The sequence below is a fragment of the Anthonomus grandis genome, chromosome 10 (genome assembly GCF_022605725.1).
Source record: "Anthonomus grandis grandis chromosome 10, icAntGran1.3, whole genome shotgun sequence".
In the NCBI taxonomy this organism is placed as follows: Eukaryota; Metazoa; Arthropoda; class Insecta; order Coleoptera; family Curculionidae; genus Anthonomus; species Anthonomus grandis.
Genome location: NC_065555.1, coordinates 4,250,266 through 4,261,855, shown reverse-complemented (window position 1 = coordinate 4,261,855; position 11,590 = coordinate 4,250,266). Strand labels below are relative to the sequence as shown.

General features: G+C 36.1%; 2 protein-coding genes across 7 annotated transcripts in view; one reads left to right on the top strand and one right to left on the bottom strand.

Moving 5' to 3' along the window:
* Nucleotides 1-5,013: 5,013 nt before the first annotated feature.
* Nucleotides 5,014-11,590, top strand: part of LOC126740912 (acetylcholine receptor subunit alpha-like) — a 141,706-nt gene continuing 135,129 nt past the window's right edge. For all 5 annotated transcript variants that reach the window (XM_050447100.1, XM_050447101.1, XM_050447099.1 and 2 more), the window contains exon 1: nucleotides 5,014-5,324. In XM_050447100.1, coding sequence (XP_050303057.1) covers nucleotides 5,106-5,324 — 219 coding nt within the window. In that variant the 5' untranslated portion in view covers nucleotides 5,014-5,105. The remainder of the gene's footprint in view (nucleotides 5,325-11,590) is intronic.
* On the bottom strand, nucleotides 5,672-10,784 carry LOC126740914 (uncharacterized). 2 transcript variants are annotated; one of them, XR_007662055.1, is made up of 3 exons: nucleotides 10,441-10,784; nucleotides 7,825-8,132; nucleotides 5,672-5,978 (listed from the first exon to the last, which is right to left on the bottom strand). XR_007662055.1 is itself a non-coding variant. In XM_050447103.1 (2 exons), the coding sequence occupies exons 1-2, from the start codon at nucleotides 10,442-10,444 to the stop codon at nucleotides 7,057-7,059; spliced, it is 1,080 nt and encodes a 359-aa protein (XP_050303060.1). In that variant the 5' UTR covers nucleotides 10,445-10,784; the 3' UTR covers nucleotides 5,990-7,056. The 2 variants fall into 2 exon arrangements, 1 of the variants encoding a protein (XP_050303060.1); XM_050447103.1 differs by lacking the exon at nucleotides 5,672-5,978 and having other exon boundaries at nucleotides 5,990-8,132.

The following is an 11,590-nucleotide window of genomic DNA, read 5'->3' as shown; positions in this document are numbered from 1 at the left end:
GAGCGGACAAATATTAACTTCAAAAAGAAATTTCTTATGAGCAAAGGGGGTGACCGGCCCCCTGCCACCCTTTCTATTCCTTTATGGCTCGTACGCGATTTTGTTTATCTTACGTCGTCGCATCCGTCTCTTTTGCTCGTCCCGATGCATTCGTCTTCCGGCACTTCTTATATTAGAAACATATTCGCTAGGCCCCAAAAGAGCTTTTCCGCTTGATATATTTTGAAAGGGTTCGCGGGGAAGGGCGCGGACGGGGCGGTTTTCTCTTTTAAATGAACACTTTCGCGGGTGAATAATTAATGAAGGGAAATGTGCTTTTTTTTCTAATCTTTTGTAGGTGCAAATGTTGATTTTAACTTCAGGGTGATTTCGGGTTATTTATATCTGTTATAGAGGCCTAGGCACAGCCATCTTTACTCTACAACCTCCAGGTTTTGGGTTGATAACTTTTGATCTGCTGAAGCTAAAGTCATGAAATAAACTTCATTGGGTTACTAGTGACCTGCTTAACAATGTTGATTCTATTCAATAAATCTGTAGACCCAATATAAATGGAGATATTGTAGCTGCAAGGATAAGTATTCCCTTCGAAGTAGTTTAGACTTAAAAATGGCCCATATCTTCTTTGGTAATAAAGCTACTATTATGATCATCTTTAAGAATCTTTTTGATTTTTTTCAAAATGTTCACCCGTTTAAAAGATATGCCCGTTTGAATTTTGCTTTACGTCAGCAGCACCCCTCAGCGTCAACCCCCAGATTTTTGGTTGATAACTTTTGATCTACTGCAGCTAGGATCATGAAATAAACTTCATTGGGTTACTAGTGACCTGCTTAACAATGTTGATTCTATTCATTAAATCTGTAGACCCAATACAAATGGAGATATTGTAACTGCAAGGTAAAATGTCTCTTTCAAAGTGATTATGACCAAAAAGTGCCTATATCTTCTTTGGTAATGGCGTTACTGTCATGACTATCATAAACCAATTTGAAGACTAGCTGATCATCTTTAAGAATCTTTTTGAATTTTTCCAAAATGTTTAACTGTTTAAGAGATATGCCCGTTTGAATTTTGCTTCACGTCAGCAGCACCTCTGAGCGTCAACCTCCAGGTTTTTGGTTGATAACTTTTGATCTACTGCAGCTAGGATGATAAAATAAACTTCATTGGGTTACTAGTGACCTGCTTAACAATGTTGTTTCTATTTATTACATCTGTATACTCAATACAAATGGAGATATTGCAGCTGCAAGGTAAAATGTCTTTTTCAAAGTGATTATGACCAAAAAGTGCCTATATCTTCTTTGGTAATGGCATTACTGTCATGATTATCATAAACCAATTTGAAGACTAGCTTTGTCTTTAAGAATCTTTTTGAATTTTTCCAAAATGTTCACCCGTTTAAAAGATATGCTCGTTTGAATTTTGCTTCACGTCAGCAGCACCTCAGAGCGTCAACCCCCAGGTTTTTGACTGATAACTTTTGATCTACTGAAGCTAGGGTCATGAAATAAACTTCATTGGGTTACTAGTGACCTGCTTAACAATGTTGATTCTATTCATTAAATCTGTAGACCCCATATAAATGGAGATATTGCAGCTGCAAGGATAAGTGTTCCCTTCAAAGAAGTTTAGACTTAAAAATGGCTCATATCTTCTTTGGTAATGGAGCCACTGTCATGATCATCATAAACAAACTTGAAAACCAGCTGATCATCTTTAAGAATCTTTTTGAATTTTTCCAAAATGTTTAACCGTTTAAGAGATATACCCGTTTGAATTTTGCTTTACGTCAGCAGCACCTCAGAGCGTCAACCTCCAGGTTTTTGGTTGATAACTTTTGATCTACTGAAGCTAGGATCATGAAATAAACTTCATTGGGTTACTAGTGACCTATTTAACAATGTTGATTCTATTCATTAAATCTGTAGACCCCATATAAATGGAGATATTGCAGCTGCAAGGATAAGTATTCCCTTCAAAGAAGTTTAGACTTAAAAATGGCCCATATCTTCTTTGGTAATGAAGCTACTGTTATGATCATCATAAACAAACTTAAAAACCAGCTGATCATCTTTAAGAATCTTTTTGAATTTTTCCAAAATCTTTAACCGTTTAAAAGATATGCCCGTTTGAATTTTGCTTCACGTCAGCAGCACCTCAGAGCGTCAACCTCCAGGTTTTTGGTTGATAACTTTTGATCTACTGAAGCTAGGATCATAAAATAAACTTCACTGGGTTACTAGTGACCTGCTTAACAATGTTGATTCTATTCATTAAATCTGTAGACTCAATGCAAATGGAGATATTGTAGCTGTAAGGTAAATTATCTTTTTCAAAGTGATTATGAGCAAAAAGTGTCTATATCTTCTTTGGTAATTGCATTACTGTCATGACTATCGTAAACCAATTTAAAGACTAACTTATTGTCTTTAAGAACATTTTTAATTTTTTTCAAAATGTTTAACCGTTTAAGAGATATGCTCGTTTGAATTTTGCTTCACGTCAGCAGCACCCCTCAGCGTCAACCCCCAGGTTTTTGGTTGATAACTTTTGATCTACTGAAGCTAGGATCATGAAATAAACTTCATTGGGTTACTAATGACCTGTTTAACAATGTTGATTCTATTCATTAAATCTGTAGACTCAATATAAATGGAGATATTGCAGCTACAAGAATAAATGTTCCCTTCAAAGAAGTTTAGACTTAAAAATGGCTCATATCTTCTTTGGTAATGGAGCTACTGTCATGATCATCATAAACAAACTTGAAAACTAGCTGATCATCTTTAAGAATCTTTTTGAATTTTTCCAAAATGTTTAACCGTTTAAGAGATATGCTCGTTTGAATTTTGCTTCACGTCAGCAGCACCCCTCAGCGTCAACCCCCAGATTTTTGGTTGATAACTTTTGATCTACTGAAGCTACGATCATGAAATAAACTTCATTGGGTTACTAATGACCTGTTTAACAATGTTGATTCTATTCATTACATCTGTAGACTCAATATAAATGGAGATATTGCAGCTGCAAGGTAAAATGTCTTTTTCAAAGTGATTATGACCAAAAAGTGCCTATATCTTCTTTGGTAATGGCATTACTGTCATGATTATCATAAAGAAATTTGAAGACCAGCTTTGTCTTTAAGAACCTTTTTAATTTTTTCCAAAATATTTAACCGTTTAAGAGATATGCCCGTTTGAATTTTGCTTCACGTCAGCAGCACCTCAGAGCGTCAACCTCCAGGTTTTTGGTTCATAACTTTTGATCTCCTGAAGCTAGGGTCATGAAATAAACTTCATTTGGTTACTAGTGATCTGCTTAATAATATTGATTTTATTCATTAAATCTGTAGACTCAATATAAATGAAGATATTGCAGCTGCAAGGATAAGTGTTCCCTTCAAAGAAGTTTAGACTTAAAAATGGCTCATATCTTCTTTGGTAATGGAGCCACTGTCATGATCATCATAAACAAACTTGAAAACCAGCTGATCATCTTTAAGAATCTTTTTGAATTTTTTCCAAAATGTTCATCCGTTTAAAAGATATGCCCGTTTGAATTTTGCTTCACGTCAGCAGCACCCCTCAGCGTCAACCCCCAGGTTTTTGGTTGATAACTTTTGATCTACTGAAGCTAGAATCATGAAATAAATTTCATTGGATTACTAGTGGCCTGCTTAACAAGGTTGATTCTATTCATTAAATCTGTAGACTCAATATAAATGGAGATAATGCAGCTGCAAGCTAAAATGTCTTTTTCAAAGTGATTATGGCCAAAAAGTGCCTATATCTTCTTTGGTAATGGCATTACTGTCATGACTATCATAAACCAACTTGAAGACTAACTTATTGTCTTTAAGAACCTTTTTAATTTTTTTCAAAATATTTAACCGTTTAAGAGATATACCCGTTTGAATTTTGCTTTACGTCAGCAGCACCTCTGAGCGGCAACCTCCCGGTTTTTGATTGATAACTTTTGATCTACTGAAGCTAGGGTTATGAAATAAACTTCATTGGGTTACTAGTGACCTGCTTAACAATGTTGATTCTATTCATTACATCTGTAGACTCAATATAAATGGAGATATTGCAGCTGCAAGGGTAAATGTTCCCTTCAAAGAAGTTTAGACTTAAAAATGGCCCATATCTTCTTTGGTAATGGAGCTACTGTCATGATCATCATAAACAAACTTGAAAACCAGCTGATCATCTTTAAGAATCTTTTTGAATTTTTCCAAAATGTTTAACCGTTTAAGAGATATGCCCGTTTGAATTTTGCTTCACGTCAGCAGCACCTCTGAGCGTCACCCTCCAGGTTTTTGACTGATAACTTTTAATCTGCTGAAGTTAGGATCATAAAATAAACTTCATTGGGTTACTAGTGATCTGCTTAACAATGTTGATTCCATTCATTAAATCTGTAGACTCAATGCAAATGGAGATATTGTAGCTGTAAGGTAAATTATCTTTTTCAAAGTGATTATGAGCAAAAAGTGTCTATATCTTCTTTGGTAATTGCATTACTGTCATGACTATCGTAAACCAATTTAAAGACTAACTTATTGTCTTTAAGAACCTTTTTAATATTTTCCAAAATGTTCACCCGTTTAAAAGGTATGCCCGTTTGAATTTTGCTTTACGTCAGCAGCACCTCTGAGCGTCACCCTCCAGGTTTTCGATTGATAACTTTTGATCCACTAAATCTAGAGCCATGAAATAAACGCTATTTCATTAATAAATTTACCGGCTACAAGAAAATACTATAAAACCCAAATAATCTTCAAAACAACCTGGTTCAACTTAATAACAAAGACATGATGCTTTCCCGGCCGGTAACCCGTTTACCCGAGGGCCGAACCCGGGTAAACTATCACAGGATGGTGGTAGGGCGAAGGGATAGAGAGAGAGAAAACAATCTCGCACGGGGTGCAGTCTCCGGCGCCGCCTCCGCCCGCCGCCATACCGCTCGCTCCTCCGGGCTTCTGGTCCTTCCAGTCGTCAGTCGTGTCCTCCCGGGCGAATGAGGCGACTCGCGAACACTTTTAACCCAATAATAATAATAATTAACGTGATAAAACATCAAAGAAAACGAAGAACAACATGAAGAATTCCGGCTGGAAAAACTGGATAATGTGGTGCGTCGCGACGTCGGTACTTTTAGCGGGTCACCACCTCACGACGGTACTCGCCAATCCGGACGCCAAACGGTTGTACGACGATTTGCTCAGTAACTATAATAAGTTAGTGCGACCCGTGGTGAACACTTCGGACGTTCTTCGGGTGTGCATCAAGCTCAAGTTGAGTCAGCTTATTGATGTGGTAAGTCACTTTTTAGGGGTTGAAGGACGATTCTTTTTTTTTTAATAAAGAAAAGTAGGAGTAGTTTTCGGGAGAGAGGGCCGCGGAGAGAAAAACCGGACTCGGGTCTAAAAATTTACGGGCATTTATGCAAACATCCCAAGCAACATATATATTATTATCGTTAAATATACATTTATTTAACGATTTTTTAGTCAATTTTTGGTATATTTATGATCCGTGTATGGTCAAAGTATATTTATTAAACTATAGTATATACAATATACAATATACAATCGCTTTATTGTCAAAAAATTATAAATTTTGTAGACAAAGCTAATATAAATAAATAAATAAATAAACACATGAGTACACAAAAGCACAAGACATTTAGATATTATACAAAATAGGTAACCTATTGTACATGGTCAAATTACTTATACAACTAAATGTTTATAAAGTCAGAAGTTGATATTAAAAAGAATATGTGTGCTCCAAGTAAAGCTGGTATCGTCGGCGAACAGATAAATTTTGCCGCTGATATCCAGATTGGCCATGTCATTAATAAATAGGAAAAACAAAATAAGGACCAAAACTGAACCTCGCGGCACACCACATTCAATTGGTTGGCATGAAGATGTTGTCGTATCAACCTTCACGAGTTGAATTCTGAAACTAAGATATGACTTAAACCATTTGAGAGAAGATCCTCTAAACCCATAGTGTTGCAGTTTGTTAATTAAAATATTATGATTAACACAATCAAATGCCTTTGAGAAATCGCAGAAAACTGTAGCTGTGAAGTGTTGATTGCTTAGGCTAGAATAAACAGTATTTAGGAGCGAAAACATAGCATCACTGGTGCATTTATTTTTCAAAAATCCAAATTGATTTGGTGTTAGAATTCTATATTTAAGCAAAAATTACAAAACCCTTTCTTTAACTAGTCTTTCAACAATCTTAGATAAAGTTGGGACAAGTGCTATTGGGCGATAATTTGAGGCTTGATCTTTATGCAGTGGAATAATAATTGCAGTCTTAAGGCAGCTTGGAAAGATTCCCCTCTGAAATGACATGTTAATTAAGTTCACCAAGTGACTTAAGGTGCAATCAGGCAGGTTTGCAAACATTTTGAGAGTAAGGCCATCTGTACCAGACGATGATATATTTTTTATTTCGTTAATTGTACTTCGAAGGTCGGTGAATGATACAGGGGTAAAAAAAAGAAACTGTGCAGATAACCATTGAAAAGATACGAAAGTGGATCGTGAGAAGGTGATATGGTGGTGATTAGGTTCTTAGCCACATTTACAAAGTAATTGTTAAGGTCCTCCGGTGAAGTAGTGATTTATTTCTCAATTCGTTAACAATAGACCATGTTTCTTTAGACACATTACCAGAATCAGTAAGCCTTTTGTTATAATAGGCATCCTTTGCAGCTTTTATTGTCTTGTGATAAACTCTTCTGTATCGCCTGACGTAATTGTGGAAAACGTCGCTGACGGAGAATTTTTTTAGATGCGATAATGAGCGGATGTTTTTTGCTGATATACGTAAGCCACAAGTAGACCAAGGCTTATGATGTTTAATTTTTATAGGCCTCAAAGGAAAACACTTATCTGAAATATTTGATAAAGTCCTTGTAAATCTAGAAAACTCATCATCGATATCATCAGAAAGAAAATCCCAATTGCACTCAAGGCACTGACTCTTGAAATTTAATAAATTCTTGTCACCAAAAACACGGCCTAATTTAGATTCCTTTAGATTCCAAAGAAAATCTACAAATCACAGCTTCATGATTAGAAAACCCTGCATTTAAGACAGTACAATCAACGAACGATGGAATAAATGATGACACAATATAGTCGATTGTGCTAGAACTATTTTTAGTTATTCTGGTTGGAGAGTTGATGTGCATTTCTAAAACCAATGAATCAAAAATTGACTGCAGAGACTCTTGAGCAGCACACACACTGGTGATGTTAAAGTCACCACATAAAATCAATTTACTTTTTATAGGTAGGGATTCCAGCAAGCTCAGTAGTTTTTGGCAGAAAACCAGCACATTAGCGTCCGGTGATCGATAAATACAAATAATGTAAAGGTCAAGTAAAGCGTTATGAACGATGGAAAATTCAAATTCTTTTTCAGATAATAAGATATCGAACTTAGTGACCGCTACAAAGTCGCTGTTGGTAGACATAATTAAGGTGCCGCCATGAGAAAAAATACCTCTATTGAACCTAGCAATTGTAGTATAATTTTGAATACAAATAGGTTCATCTATGTTTAACCAATGTTCGGTAATGGCGAAAATTTCAGGAAATTTCAGTTCTTCTAATAGAAGGAATAAATCGTTGGTTTTGCGTTTTAAGGACTGAATATTTAAAAGAAAAACACTGAGCTCGCTATCTTCCGGCTTTACAGAGGGTGCTAGATCCTCTGGTCGCGTCACATTACTTGGAGAGCAACTAGAAAAATAATTTGATTGACTTTCCCTAATTTTTTGAAGCCTTACCAGTTTTTCAGATGAAAAAAAGGACCAAAAGGCTGAAAGGTCATCTTCAACCTCGGCGGCGCCAATGCCGTAGACGTCATGGAAGCGGATATACATCAGGTTTCGCAATGAACCAAGATCGATGGGCAGTCCTTCGGATGCTAGCATTAGTTTTATACTAGTGGTCGTGTGCCCTTCAAAGCACACATTGGAGGGTTGGTCGTGAAGGTATGACAGGTACAGCCTAAGGGCTCTCAGGATGGAGGGATCCTTTAGTCTCGACAAGAGGTAGCGACCACTTTCAGCATCAGAATTTTGGGAGAGCCGCACTATAGGTGGAGTCAAAAAAAAAACAGTTTACACTTGATAACGGTTGGAGATACTTAGAGTCCATAAAATGAGAGAATATGCCGGTGACGTCAGACTTCGCGCATCTAAGCTGGCTATCGTTAAGCGTAGAAGCGTAGAATTCTAGCAGATGTGAAAGAGAGAGATGCATGTATTCACGGTCAAGTAAACCTAATCAGGGAAATATGGGGCCTCCCCTTTATTGATTTTTTGGTTTAAATTTGAGTTTGTGCGCATTTTACGTCACCGGCATATTCTCTCATTTTATGGACTCTACCAACCGAAACGTCGTGTTACATTAAATAAATAAGACAATGCAAGTCCGACAAGATGTTTTCACTGTACCATTGTCTACCACCTTCAAAAACATAGGTGGAGTCATCGGGTCCAAAGTCGGCAGCGGCACTTATTTGTTTTTAACATTATCCACCACTGCAATGCTGACGTCATCTTGAGTAAGGGACTTGCATACAGCTATGGCTTCCTTATCCGAACCGATCTTTAATAATTTTTCCTGCCTCGAAACATTAGCAGAAGCAGCCTGGGCGGCTGTGGTCAATGTTATTGGCTGCACCAAAGGTAAAGGCTCTAAGGGATTCGCTTTGTCACCATCTATTACAGTGCCTGGAGGCCACATGCGAATCTCCTTTAGTTGTGCAAGGTGATCATTATTTTGCACCCCAATCTTAAAACTCGAGCTGACCCCATTTTTCTGCATGTACTCAGTAGTCCCGAGTCTCTCTTTTATATAGTAGGCAACTTATTTGCTGTAAAATTTTCAGGAACATTGAATACTACGAAGTAGTTCCATTCTGCTCTGGCCATGAAGTTTTTTTTCTTTGGGAGTTGAAGTGGGTTCGGTGTCTTCCGTTTGAGTAGATATAGAGGTACTTTTTTTTTAGTATGGGTGTAATGTATTTTACTATGGGTTTCTCCTTGACATCCAATTTTTCTATTTTCAGTGCCATATTAGCTACATCCTTACGTAGTTCCCCAATTTCTCTGATGAGGTCTTCTTTGGAGGAATCGCGGATCTGGATTTTTATAGACTCTTCATGATTGCCCATAAGTAGAGAGGAAATGTTGCATATCTCTTGTTTTATATCTCGAATGGAGTAAAAAATTGATTCTTGACTCCTCTCATATTTTCTGTTAAGGACAGTATGTATGACATCAATTTTCTCATGCAGTGTCTTCCACTTAGAGTCATGGTGAGTCAAGATCTCATATATCTCATTTATGACCGGAAAAAGGTCTTTGTTCCCCTTTAAACATGTTCCTAGAGCTTCAACTATTTCCAAAGGGATCTGTGATTTCTGTAACTGTGACACTTTGTCGTGGAGGTATTTCATCGTTGGAGAGTCACAGACCTTGCAGAAGAATCTTAAGTTGTTGTACTTTTGTTGATGGAGTACCTTTGTAGTGGATTTATCTAGTCTCGTACAGGACATACAAAAATAACGGCGACACTCGCCACTGCAACGAACTTTGGATTTATCTTTTTCCAAAAAGGTCCTTTGACATCCATCGCACTTAGACTCGGCCATATTTAGATTAGTTTTGGAAAAAGGTTTAAAAAGTCAATGATATTATTATGAAAATGTAAATACGTTAGTTATTCTTCTAGTTTTTGTACAATTTTATTAGTATTCTGTAGTTAAAGTTGATTGGTAGGGTTTCTTTAGGGTTCTACTTACGTTTGGTTTATTATTTTTATCTATAGTGTTTAGTTTTTAAGTAGTTCATCTTGTTCGAGAGCCCCATTTTGGCCCCAATTTAGGTTATTTAGGTTATATTATTGTAAATCCCTGTAGTTCTAATTTTCTAGAATTTGTATTCTTGCTTGCTTTGACTGTCAGTATTCTCCTAAAATTATTGGTCTCTTTGGGCAAAAACAATGAAGATAATTCTAAATATTTCGAAACTGTTCAATCGGGTTTTAAAAAGGACGTGCTTCGTGACAATTCATTCAGTTTTTAATTGTTTAGTCAGTTTTTACCTTGGAAACAATTAAACGACAGTCAAGGCGAGTTAGGTTAGTGTTTTTGACGGTGACAATAAAAGTGTGTTCCCGAATTTCGTTACAATATTAAAAATAAAACCTAATACACTAAAAGTCTCTAATACACGAAAACTATTTGTAAACAGGAATCCGAAACAGTTTTTTGTAAGAAAGACACGCGCGGCGAAAATCAGACGTAGCAATATAAAGTTCAATGATTGTTGGAAAAATAATGTTTTTATAAACAGAACTATTTTGATATGGAAACACTGGCGGAAACTACTTACTCATAGTGTACAGGACGCACACGTACAGCAGTACAAGTTCAAGTATCAACTACGTGCCGATACAAGGTCAAAACAAATCGGATCAAAAACAATCGAATATAAAGCACAAACACAATATCGATTCCAGCGGAGCCGACGAGCTAACACAACCAACTCGTACGACTGCTGAGAATGGAATGACATAAGATATAAATATATCATATACAATTCTGTTTGCAAAAAGGAGAAAATTTCGGCATTTGAAAAAGTGTACACGGGATTTATATATCCAGTTTTTAAACTCGATTCCTACACCTCAAATATTTGATTAAATTCTTTTCAAAAATCACTTTTTTCGGCCATATTATGATATCTAATAACGCTGTTTTTATATTAAATATTTATATTTAAAATTATAAAAATTTATATAAACAGTGTTATTAAATTAAATATTGAATATATATTTTCTGCAAAAAACATTGTTTTTTATCATCACAACCCTTGCCCCCCCCCACCCCCCCCCCAAACATTTTTCCGGTAAGAAATTCTTTTGAAAAATCACTGTTTTTCGTCTATAATAACCACTCTAATAGCACTGTTTTTGCATTAAATATTTATTAATATACACACATATAATATATATACATATAATAAACAAACTATGTTATATTATAGTATAACCAATTTTATCTCTTTAACGATTTATTTAAATCAAAAAAAAAGAGAGAGGGTCCAATAATGGCCCTTTTACTTAGAAAACTCATTTTCCCATCCCGATAAGAAAACTCTTTCCCTCTCCTTGAAATAAGATGTTAAACTGACACATCAAAGCCCGTCAAAATGCCTTTTACGTGTCTCGGGGACTATCCCTCGGTGTTTTTTCGGGACTCCCTATAGGACGTGCCCTAATTTTTCAAGGCAAATGGCTCCGGTGATGACTTCAGGCGCTTTTTCTCTATATTTTACGGAGGCTCTATCGTGTTAGAGGTTTTTTTTCTTGTAACCTGTCAAAGTATTAATCGAATACCGTTTATTTTGTGGTTCTACCTTGGGTGGATCGAAAGTTATCAGCAAAAAACTGCACTGACGAGCAGTAAAAACCAAATAATCATAACTCACCAAAGGTGTTCACATCTTGACAAAATTTAAAAAGATTCTTATTTAAAATGAA